Source organism: Acanthaster planci, linkage group LG01 (assembly GCF_054643075.1).
Source record: "Acanthaster planci isolate LZ-2023a linkage group LG01, COTS_SCS, whole genome shotgun sequence".
Classification (NCBI taxonomy): domain Eukaryota; kingdom Metazoa; phylum Echinodermata; class Asteroidea; order Valvatida; family Acanthasteridae; genus Acanthaster; species Acanthaster planci.
In genome coordinates this window covers 29414844-29426214 of record NC_141777.1, presented here as the reverse complement: position 1 = coordinate 29426214, position 11371 = coordinate 29414844, and the positions used below count along the sequence as shown (strand labels likewise).

The following is an 11371-nucleotide window of genomic DNA, read 5'->3' as shown; positions in this document are numbered from 1 at the left end:
ACGTTGTTTCTGCATTACACTTGGCTACGGCTTGACAGAGCACACATGCTTATGGAACCCCCAGCTAGCGGCTTCATGTATTTTCTCGTAGATATGTGCGTGTTACCTTAAAGCCGTTGCCAATTCGTACGCGGCTTTACCACGACAGCAGCTGTCTTCGGTCTCTTTAACAGGCAAAATGGCCACTGGGGTAAGGTTCCACATGGGCTGCAAATGAATCTTCCTAAATCACATCCATCCTTCCATTTTAAAACTGTTATGTAACTGAGTTTTTAACTTAAATTGATAAACTTTTCCGTGATAGTTTATTTTCTCTTGATTCTGTTTCAGAAACTGTACACGTACCCTGACAATTTCCGGGCGTTTAAGATCTTGATCGCTGCTCAGTACAGCGGAGCCAAGATTACCCTTGTGCAAGATCCACCGAGCTTCAAGTTCGGGGAGACCAACAAGTCTCCTGAGTTCCTCAGCAAATTTCCACTTGGAAAGGTGAAACAGAAAGAGTTCCATATACGGACAACACTAGTTTCCCGTAAAATGTTTCAACAACCATCAGAAAGTGATAACATGTCAAACAAAGTGAAATTTAGCTCCCAAGATAGCTCAATTGTAGAATACCCCACCACGTACCCCACACGATCAACCTCATTCATAGCCAGGTACAGGTCAAAATATCACACTCTTCTCAAGGGATTTTCACCTTGTACCCACATAGAGTGGCGAGTTATTCTGCAATTACTCCGAGAAAATTCCGATGCATGTAGGCCCTAGGCCTACTTGAAAAACACATTTTTCCAGACAAGTCTCATAGGTTTGTGCACAGAGGCATCAATTGTTGTCGGTAGGCCTATATGAACACCAACTCAGAATGGATTCATTTTGTATGAAAGTAGGAGAAAGCAATGACTGCAGTAGTTAATTTGTCATACCTTAGCCTAGGCCTACCCCTAGAACTGCAGGGTCCATGACACACCCCATAGTTTCACAGGGTAAATTGGTCATTGACATTTTGGCAATAGGTCTATGCCATGCTTTGAATAAAGTTAAATTAATGATTGAAGTGTAGCATTACATTTTGACTTTTCCACTTCTGGATCAGTGTTGACATGGTTGATCAAAGTTTTGATTTTTTTTCCTTTGGAAACTCAAGGAAAGATCACCAATATTTTTCTTATCATAGGCCTTTTTATCTTTTTCGGAGAGAATTTTGTCCAGAACCTAGGTTAACATTTTCCGAATTTGGCAATGAAAAGTAATTCAGTCAAAAAGGAAAGTGGAAATATACTGTACCTGAGAGAAACTGTAGGGACAGATTCTCCTTATACAGACATTACCAACTTTTCCCTGAGGTGGTGTATCAGCTATCAGAAAGTGATAACACGCCTAAAATGTCAAAATAAGTTGGGAAAATATTGAACTCTTTACATAGAAAATACTCAAAGAGTTTTTCAGACCAGTCTTACAGGGGTTGCACATGGGGTGTCACAACCCTTTCTTTATCCACTTGCAGATGCTGTTTTTCACTTGAAAAAAAGTTTAATAATGGGAATAATGGCTAATGTTTAAAAGTAAGTTACACTGCCCAAATGCTGACTCGTGAGTCAGTTGTTCAGTATGTGTGCGTTACAAGTATTTCACATAGCTTTTTCATATACAGGATGAAATATTCCAGAATATAAGTCCAGCATAAACCCCAACAGTCACACACATCGTTTGGCTTACACTACTCCGTACTGCAAAATACTATGTAGTCTGAGCCTGAAGGACCTAGGGCTACAAATGACTACTTCTGGCTAGGTTACTTCCATTGTTACTTGTACAGAGAACAATAAAGTTGTGCATTCATAGTGCCATAGCACTGTATGGTACATTGTTTTATCTATTGTATTTTATGGCTTCAGAGAACAATAAGGTCATGTCCTCTTACAAGTGACAGCACTAAATACTACATTTTACTACAAAGTAGTACTATGTAGTGTTTGGGACTGTGAGGGTGAAAGCTTTGTGGCTACTTTCTAAACTCAGTGGGTGACAAGCAAAACCTGATGGGCCATCAGGTCACTTCTATGGGTTGGAGGACATTACACTTGATATAACAAGTTAACACAAAAAGCAATGGGAACTGCCAAAGTGAGCCACAAGTACACACCTGCTGCCAGAGAGGGTAGTAAGCTTGATGGTGTTATCTGTACAGCTGCCTCTCAATATCACCACACTGTATGCTTACCTCTAATTGATTGCATTGCAGGTGCCTGCCTTTGAAGGAAATGATGGTGTGTGCCTTTTTGAGTCCAATGCCATTGCATACTATGGTGAGCTTAATTAACCTATTGTCCTCCCCATATTGGAACCATGTCTGTGACTAGCATGACAAGAGATTGATCTAAAGCAGTGAAATTAACAGACGGTGCTCAGTTTCACGTTTGAAAGATTGAAAGTTTTGTAAGTTGCGTATTGACACATTGAAATATTCTGGACCGTAAAAGTGATTTAGTCCCAGTTTCAAATGTGGAAGATAAATAGAAGAACCTTAGTAATAAATTCTATTTTTGAAAAGTTGCCAAAGATGATCAAATTCCTTACCACAGTTAGATGCTCTTTCTTCGTGTTTTTTTTAAATGTGTTTTTTTTTAAACTGTTTATCAATAGATTACCATGAACTTAGTTTTCCCGAAACCTAATTCCACCCAGCCAAACTCAAAATGATGTGAATCTTGTATTTTTTTTTACAATGACATAATTATTGTCCATCTTTCAGTGGCTAACAGCCAGCTGCGTGGAGAGGATACCTTGAGCCAGGCTTATGTCCAGCTGTACGTCAACTTTGCCGACAGTGAGATTCTGCCCGCTGCTTGTAACTGGGTCTTTCCTACACTGGGAATCATGCAGTTCAACAAAGGAGTAAGTAGCAAGCAGGAATGTGTGATGTCTGTGCAGGAGTCTTTTCTAGTGAATATGACTGTCTTGCAGTGTCAGTGGCTCGTGAAGCCTGCTGAACTTGATAGAATTGATCCTTTAGAACAGTGAGATTTTTTCCGGATTTCTCATTTGTCTCAAATCTCACCCCTGTAGTCCTCTGGTGCATTGTTGAGGTCACTGTTTGCTGAGGCGTCTCCAATGACTTCATGCATGAAGTTCTTTAATCCAAACCCTCAAGGCCCTTTTGCTAAGTTTATCGTTCCATATTCCTCTTAAATCAATTAATTTAATTAACCCTCCTTCTGTTTTAACCGTCAAAAACAGTTAAAAATGCCTTCCAATTGATTTCCCCCAGTACACAGACGCATATGGGAAATTTGACTGATTTTGAACTGTGTCAAGAATGCATCTTAGCATAGGAAGGTGAATTGGCCCAAATATCATCCAGTGTCTCTCTCTAGTTTGGCTTGATAACATCAAGTTGTGTCACAGTGACATTCACTGGAATTGCCCTACAAATGACATTCGGTGTTGTGACCTTTCACCCAATAGGTCATGGCATTTTTTTGAATGTAGGGACATTAAATCTAGGATTTTCTGTGTCTGCACGGTTGATTGTCCCTGACAGACCCCGTGTCCTAGAAACAATGCAGTAGTTATCAAGCTCATCCACTGAGCTAGTTCACTGGTCCAAGAGCTTAAATGAGCCACCCAGATTTAATGATTGTCACTTAGGGTCACACAGTGTTCCAAAATCATCCCCCCCAATCTTGGGAAGTACAAAGAGAGTTCTTTGTCTAGCGCCATGGATGACACTACGGTTGTAAGCACAATTACTGTGGCTGCTTTTGACCCTTGTATATATTGCTCTTTCCAGAATACTGAACGAGCTAAAGAGGATATTAAGAAGGCGCTTGGTTACCTTGACGAAGTTCTTAAGACCAGGACCTTCTTGGTGGGAGAAAGAGTCACCCTGGCTGACATCAGTGTTGCCTGCAACCTTCTGCTTTTGTACAAGAGTGTGAGTCCATTTACATGAGGGAGAACTCATAGGTTTTTCATGGATTAATCCTAACCATCCTCAATCCTTTAAAATCCTCTGGGTGGTTTTGGAGGATTAAGGCTGTATGGCATCCTAGCCAAAAGGACCTAGGTGGTTAGGGTTAATCCCTACAATCCCAAATGCTGTTAAGCAAGGTTCTTATGCAGGACTAAATGAGTAAGCCGTGGTTTCCCTGCATCCTATCCAAATCAAGACAAGTTTGATTTAACTCTACCCCTACCATGAGCAGCATAGGGTAACAGGTGTAGAGACTGTTGTTCTTTGTTGCACTGGGAAATCAACAGCAGCCCAAAAAACACCTGCCCAAGTTGAGACAATGGGAGCTGGTCCATGTGAACAATGCTGCTATTGGCTGTTTGGCCTCAGGGAAAAGTGACCTGTTGGATCTTGTACTGGGCAGGCAAGCCACTTAGCAAAGGATGCGTCTGGGTGGGGTTTCTAACCAAAACTCCCTGGAGGGTTAGGGTTAATGGACATGCCAAAGCTAGCAACCACCTCTTTATATGAGGCTTTCTCTCCCAGTGATGTATCAAAAATGCCCCCCCCAAAAAAAAAAATTAATTAAAATAAATTTGAAAAATAAAAAAAAAGAAACTTTTCATTCGCAAAGTTACTTTGCTCAACATTTTACCACTTCTCTTTTTTGTCATACTTAACCATGCACATATGAATACCTCATGAATACCTGTTTCTCGTTCATCCAACAGGTGCTAGATCCCCAGTTCCGTGCCCCATTCAGAAACGTTACCAGGTGGTTTACTACAGTTGTCAATCAGCCTCAGGCCAAGGCAGTCCTAGGAGAAGTCCAGCTTTGTGAAAAGATGGCACAGTTTGATGGTGAGTTATAGCCTACAGTGTTATAGAACTCAGGCTCATACTTCTACTCGTGTGAGTACTTGTACTCATGTGAGTATGTTTGGAAACCGTTATTCACGAGAATGTACTCTTACATTTGTAGATTCTTTATTTGCATATACATGCACCGTAAAAAGAAGTACAAATCATATACACTGACAAATTACTCACCAACATAGATACAACAAAACATGAATATAAATAAGCCATACCTGTATTCATCTTGAAGTACTCAAACTAGTAACAGTGTACGCATGCTTCATATGAAATTAGGGCAGATTTATAAACCCTTGTGAATGGTCAAATCAGATTTACTTTTCGTTTTTAATACTCTGTTCGTACTGATGAAAAAGTACTTGAAATCATGCATCTGCATCTTTTTAAAAATGCATCTGTACAAAAAGTGATGTAGTCGTGTTTGTATTAGTGGGAAAGTACTCTCTGCCACATTTGGTACAGAAACCCAAAGTCGTTATAAAAAATGTTCTAATTGCTGCACAGGAAAACAGGTGAAAATGAATGCCCTTTAACTGCCATATGAATGTGTGTTCTTTTATTTTCTCCAGCAAAGAAGTTTGCGGAGTTGTCCGGCAAGAAGGACAAGAAGAAAGAAGAGAAGGAAGCCAAGAAAGAGAGCAAGAAAGAGAGCAAAAAGGCTCAGCCCAAAGCTGCCAAGCCAGATGAGGACGAGGAAGAGGAACGTCCACCACCCGCTCCTAAGGAGAAGAAGGACCCGTTTGCTGATCTTCCGCCGCCGTGAGTGGACCTTCTGTAAATTCTTTTGGGTCTCATGCAGTTCTTTGGGGAGGGTATGTTTAAATTTTGTCCGCTCTGAGTGTTGTATGAGACCATCCTGTAAAAGCCAAGTGTCTGGTCATCATTACATGACTGATGGCATTGCCGTGTCCGCACTGCCTTCTGTTACATGCACAAAACAGGGGCTTATTCCGAAGATATCCATTCGAAGCAGCTTTCATAATCACAAATGTTTGGGTGGCAAAGTTATGACTGTGGCTCGCATTGACATTGCATCCCCAGAGAAGCTACTAGCTAGCCATTGAAGCAACGACTGTTGACGTTTGGGTGGCAAAGTTATGACTATGGCTCGGATTGGCATTGCATCCCCAGATGCTTTTTAGCTGATTTCACCTTTTTTGTTTAGATATTGACCCTGAATTTCAGCTTTTTTGTGCACCTGCTGTGTATAAACGTATGGGGACATCTTACTTTCAGCTTTTTGCCAGCTGTTTTCAGCTTTAATTTTAAGTGGCCGCTCACACCCCTGCAATGTACAAGAGATGACTTGATGTCATGGGAAATGGTGATGGCTTAAATGCAGCTTTGATATGTTACTGTGGCCGAGTCTCAAGGGTCAGGAATGTCCCGTGTTAATTCATAGAGAAACACCCTTGTAAAACTTTGCCTTGTTTTCATCCGTCTCCTCGCAGCACAATGGACATGGACGCTTTCAAGCGCAGCTACTCCAACGAAGACACGCTGACCAAAGCATTGCCACACTTTTGGGAGCATTTTGACAAGGAGAACTACTCCATTTGGCATGCTGAATACTTGTTCCCCGAGCAACTGAAGCTAATCTTCATGAGTTGCAATCTCGTTGGTGGTAAGTCATTAACCCTATCCACCCTTAATCCTTCAAAAATCCTTCAGTCGGTTTTGGAGGATTGAGAATGAATGGTACAAAAAGTGTGGTTGATTGTGAAGGACGCGTTGTGTCAAGGTCTTGGGATGGACTTTGTTTATGCTCAGCCATGCATGAATTCATGTCTCAATTATTCATGAAACCATCCTGACTGCTCCAGGACACCATTTGTACCGACAGGAATTGTCAGACGATTTTGAAGATTTTAGGCAGTGGTCACCCCTTCAAGAAGCATATCCAAGAAATAACACAGGATGTTGGAGGATTTAGGATAAATGTATATTTTGACAGGGCAAATGGAAAATTTTGGATTAAGGATGTGCCCAAGAAGAAAGAGCTCTGGGGTTTAAGGTTAATACAGCAGTTAATTGTCCTGCTGTGTGGTTTGGCAACTGTCTTTTGGGAGTTCATTGAATTCGATAATTTTCGATGCCAGTGTCTTGCTCTAGCTTGGCTTAACTGCATCAAGTTGTGTTGCAGTAATGTCCACTTGAACTGCCCTACAAATGACATTCGGTGTTGTGACCTTTCACCCAATAGGTCATGGCATTTTTTAGAATGTAGGGACATTAAATCTAGGATTTTCTGTGTCTGCACGGTTGATTGTCCCTGACAGACCCCGTGTCCTAGAAACAAAACAGAAGTTTTCAAGCTTATCCACTGCACTAGTCTCGTGATCCAGATTTGACAAATATCACTTAGGCTGTACAGTGTTCCACAAATAGACTTTACATTGTATGGAAGGAGGTAGGTTGGAAATCCTCCCCTAATGGCCAGGTTTTCAGGCCTCGTGGACTGAACACCTACATTTACTTGCTTACAGGTTTTTCCAGCTAGCTTGTCAGAACCTGTTGACATCTCTGAATACTATGATGCAGTTCGATATTTGCTAAAAGCACTCCCTGAACACACTCAGTGTTAGTAACTCTTGCACTGTTGAAGGTATTCTAGTAGCACAGCAGGCATTTTCAATACAAAGAAGCTTTTTCATCCAGGGATGATTTGTCATATCTTCGTTCAGATCAATTGCTTGGAGTCAGAGAAAGACTGCTAAACTAAAACAGGTGCACACTCTCTGAGTATCATCTGTTCTTTTCCCTTGCCTGCCTGCCTTCTGTTTTACACCAAAAACACTAGGTTGTCTGTTGCCCATGCATCAGTAGCCCGAACTATTGAGGTTTAGCTAAATCAAACGGGATCATATTGGATGTGGCGTAGGAATCAGGAAGAAGTACATGTACATAGCTAGCACCACCAGGGGTTTCCTTTATACATTGAGTGCTGCTAATTCATGGCACCTGAGAAGTGGAAACAAGACCGCAAGTTCCTATGTCCAACTCTTTTTAAGTTCCTTGTGGCATTGACTGAGCTAGTGTCCTGGATCTGTGTTCATGCTTAACACCCCCCCAACAAAAAAAAAAGGTTTCATTTCTTTTTTTCTGTACCTGCCAATAACAGGTATGTACCAGCGCCTAGAAAAGATGAGAAAACATGCATTTGCCTCTGTGATTATCTTTGGTGAGGACAATAACAGCACCATATCTGGAGTGTGGTTCTGGAGGGGACAGAACCTCATCTTTAAGGTAAGTTGTCTGTGGAACTGTTCTGGTCAGGGAATTGTTTTTAGGAGACAGATGGGAAGCTTAGTTGTGAATTGTTTTATCTCAGACACCAGGAAGGATATGACAACAGGACATCATTTTGTCATTATGGATTAGATTTTCGTGTCATGTGATTAGGCTCAACCCAATTACTGTTTATGTTTAGAAATGTACAATCTATCTTTCTCCATTTTCCCTCTTTGGCCATTTTTTAATATGGTACAACACATCAACCTGCTACGGCTATTTGAAGTTGTGTTCATTTTGGTTTTTATTTTCTTTGTTGGTGTGTGTTTTGTTCACCAATCATCCTTTTTACTGAGATTAAATGTAATTTTATCTAAAAGTTTCTGTTCAGTAAACAGCAAACCACTTAAATGGTGTACTTTTGTGCGGTAAAATTTTCTTTTGTGTCTATGAAGTGTACAATGTGACGCTGCTTGCATGCTCAGTGTTTTCACTTGGGTTTTCCCATGTTTGGCTGAATGACCCTTCCTTTTGCAGTCACATGACCCCCAAAATGTATCAGTGATAGGCCTGCTTGCGCGCGGACTACAATTGGGTCCACAGTAGCAATCAGGCTAGCTTGAAAGCCGGGATTCGTTGCTGTTACGGGTTGGTTTTTGCAAGGTGCATATAAGGGCCCTAGTGTGAAAAGAGAAAGTGGGCTTGGTATTAAAATATTGCATTCCTTTTTTACACTTTGAAAGTGTTTTGGTGGTGGTTTCTTTTGAATTGGCCTCACAAAAACTTCCAGATGCGCAGACATGGCACTGAGGGCATTTCGAGTCATGGGGGTATTTTGCTATCAATACCAAGTCCATCTGAATCGGCCATCTTGGTTCAGTTCTGAACTACCATGCTTGACTATTTCTGGTCGGGTTCAATTATAGCCTTGGGGTAACCATTTCAACTTACACGTGGATGTTAATTGGATGGACAGGTGCTTGGTTCATTACAGTCCTCACCATCTGGTGCATCCCTCTGTTCACTTTATTTAGTTAGTTATTTTTTAAATGTTCACAGAGAAGCGATGACTGGGATGTTGACTACGAGTCCTACAAATGGACCAAGCTTGATCCAGATGCTCCTGAAACAAAGAAAATGGTTGAGGAATACTTCTGCTGTGAGGGGGAATTCGATGGCAAAAAGGTAGCAAGTTATAAAATCTACAAATGAAGTGGCTGGTTGGTGGAACAGCAGTATGTCAAAGACTTAAAAACGACCAAACGACAATTCAGATAACACTGTAGGCTTTCATACCTGCCAAAAAAAGAAGGAAACAAGAAGGACATTTTGCTGATTAATTGTTGTGAAACTTGGCCATCCAGAGTTATTTAAGTTACTGAGGTTTTTATTTGGTGGAGCCTAGCAATATCCATTGTTGACAGTTACTGACATGTAGTGAAAACTGTTTAAGCAGACTCATCATTTATAAGTATGCCGTTTCAGGTTTATCCTGCAAACGATCTTGACCATGTTGCACTAACCTGTTATTCTTTCCTATTCTATTCTTTTCTCTTCACTTTGATGTAGTACTACTAAAGAAAAAAGAGGGTGATTTGGTCGTTCTGAAAAAAGTCTTTAAAGTTATTTCATTAGTTGTTCTCTGCATGTAGCAATAAAGGTATTAGTGGTGAATTTTAACAATCTATATCATTTTCTGATTAATTTTCAAAAACTATATTTAAAAAAGTGAGAACAGTATATGAATGTTCTTACTGTGAGTGAGAATGTTAGGATTTTTGTGTCAACCTTGCCTTTTCACTTGTGAAAAAGTATGTCAAACAAAAAATTAATTTGCATTTATGAATTTCGGTTGTACCAAGTACATACATATTTAACCATCAGAAAAATACTTCAAGATTTTGATAAACCTGATGAAAGTCGAATTTATTTTCTTGGGCTCTCTGTCCAAAGCTTGCTTACTTTACTTTGATTGGCAACGAAACATGTAGTTTTGTTGCAGCTACATTTTCGTAAAATTGAGTTCTAATTTCTGAACGTTTGTCACATCTTTGCAGGTTGCAGAACAAAGACTGGTCAAAATGTATTTACTTTGATGTGTCTTACGACCTCGTTCACTATTTCTTTGGGAAATCTAGACCAAGGAAGCTAAATCACTGTGGACTGTGTTGCCATTTGATAATTTACTTTAATTATTTAATTAATTTAAAGACATGCTTGAGAATCTCACTTTATGGAATAAAATTTATCTGGATTGTCGTTTGTTTTCACCTTAACATTAGCAGTCATCTGTTGGAACCAGTCGGTATGCAGGAATAAAGCAGTAACAAAAGATACTTATTCATTACAATCCAGAGCTCTTTTTGCTGAGATTTTTTGAGTTGATGGCTGCCTTTCATTCCCAATCTCTGTTCAATTCTCAATTTCCTCTCTTCCTTAAAAAAAGTTTGACTGGATCAATGAAACTTAAATGCACACAGACACAAAGGCAATAGTAGCACATAGATTCCCTTTTGTGCAGAGAGATTAAAGTTTACTGGAACAAACGAGGAGGAGAGAATTTATGCTTTGAGTGCACTATCAAGGAAAAGACCAGATACCAACTTTTCCGACAGTTCATCAGTCGCTGGGCTTCCGATCATTTAAAAACGAGCATCCTCTTGGGATACTGCAGGGAAGAGATACCCAACTGTTGTTGGCAGATTTTTTTAAATATGTCACTTGGGCCAGCCACAGTGATGGCTATAAAATGCTGCAGCATTTCCCAGCAGCCAAACAATGGCCAACCTTCCACGGTGGTTAGAATTCTGAGATTTCCATTATCAAGTGGCCCTGTGGTATTCAGTTCTACTGCCTCCTCCGATGTGGTTTGCCGACTTTCTACTGCACTCTGGGATTGGCATGTAGCAAATACTAACTTGAAAATTAGCACACCTGACACAGTTTTATCACTGGAGCTGTTGACCTCAAAGAAGTACTTCAGGGCAACTTTTCGTCAAGTGCATGACCTATCCCAGTAAGCAGTGCTCCAGAATGTTTATTACCGGTGTAGTACTTAACAGGGTGCCATGCAAAGGATCTTTCACGGGGCTTTGCATGTTGGGTTCTGCGGTGTAAGTGTTGCGAGTACATGCATTTGAGAAGGACTGGATCATATCTTTACTTGGAAACTGCACACAACACGGTCTTTGTTGTTTCAGACAATGCCTGTTTGTTTTTTTCCTTTATCGTGAATTGTTGCAGGTTAGTGTTTGGCTCGCACAAAGGATTTAATTTTAGGGTGTTAGTAGTTAACGAATTAATGAA

At 40.5% G+C, this 11371-nt stretch overlaps 1 protein-coding gene across 1 annotated transcript; it reads left to right on the top strand.

Moving 5' to 3' along the window:
- The first annotated feature begins 45 nt into the window (after positions 1 to 45).
- On the top strand, positions 46 to 10415 carry eef1g (eukaryotic translation elongation factor 1 gamma). The gene is made up of 10 exons (XM_022242229.2): positions 46 to 190; positions 331 to 489; positions 2249 to 2312; positions 2759 to 2901; positions 3797 to 3940; positions 4690 to 4819; positions 5404 to 5593; positions 6286 to 6458; positions 7956 to 8080; positions 9125 to 10415. Exons 1-10 carry the CDS (start codon positions 179 to 181, stop codon positions 9275 to 9277), a joined length of 1293 nt encoding a protein of 430 aa, XP_022097921.1. The 5' UTR covers positions 46 to 178; the 3' UTR covers positions 9278 to 10415.
- Positions 10416 to 11371: the final 956 nt, after the last annotated feature.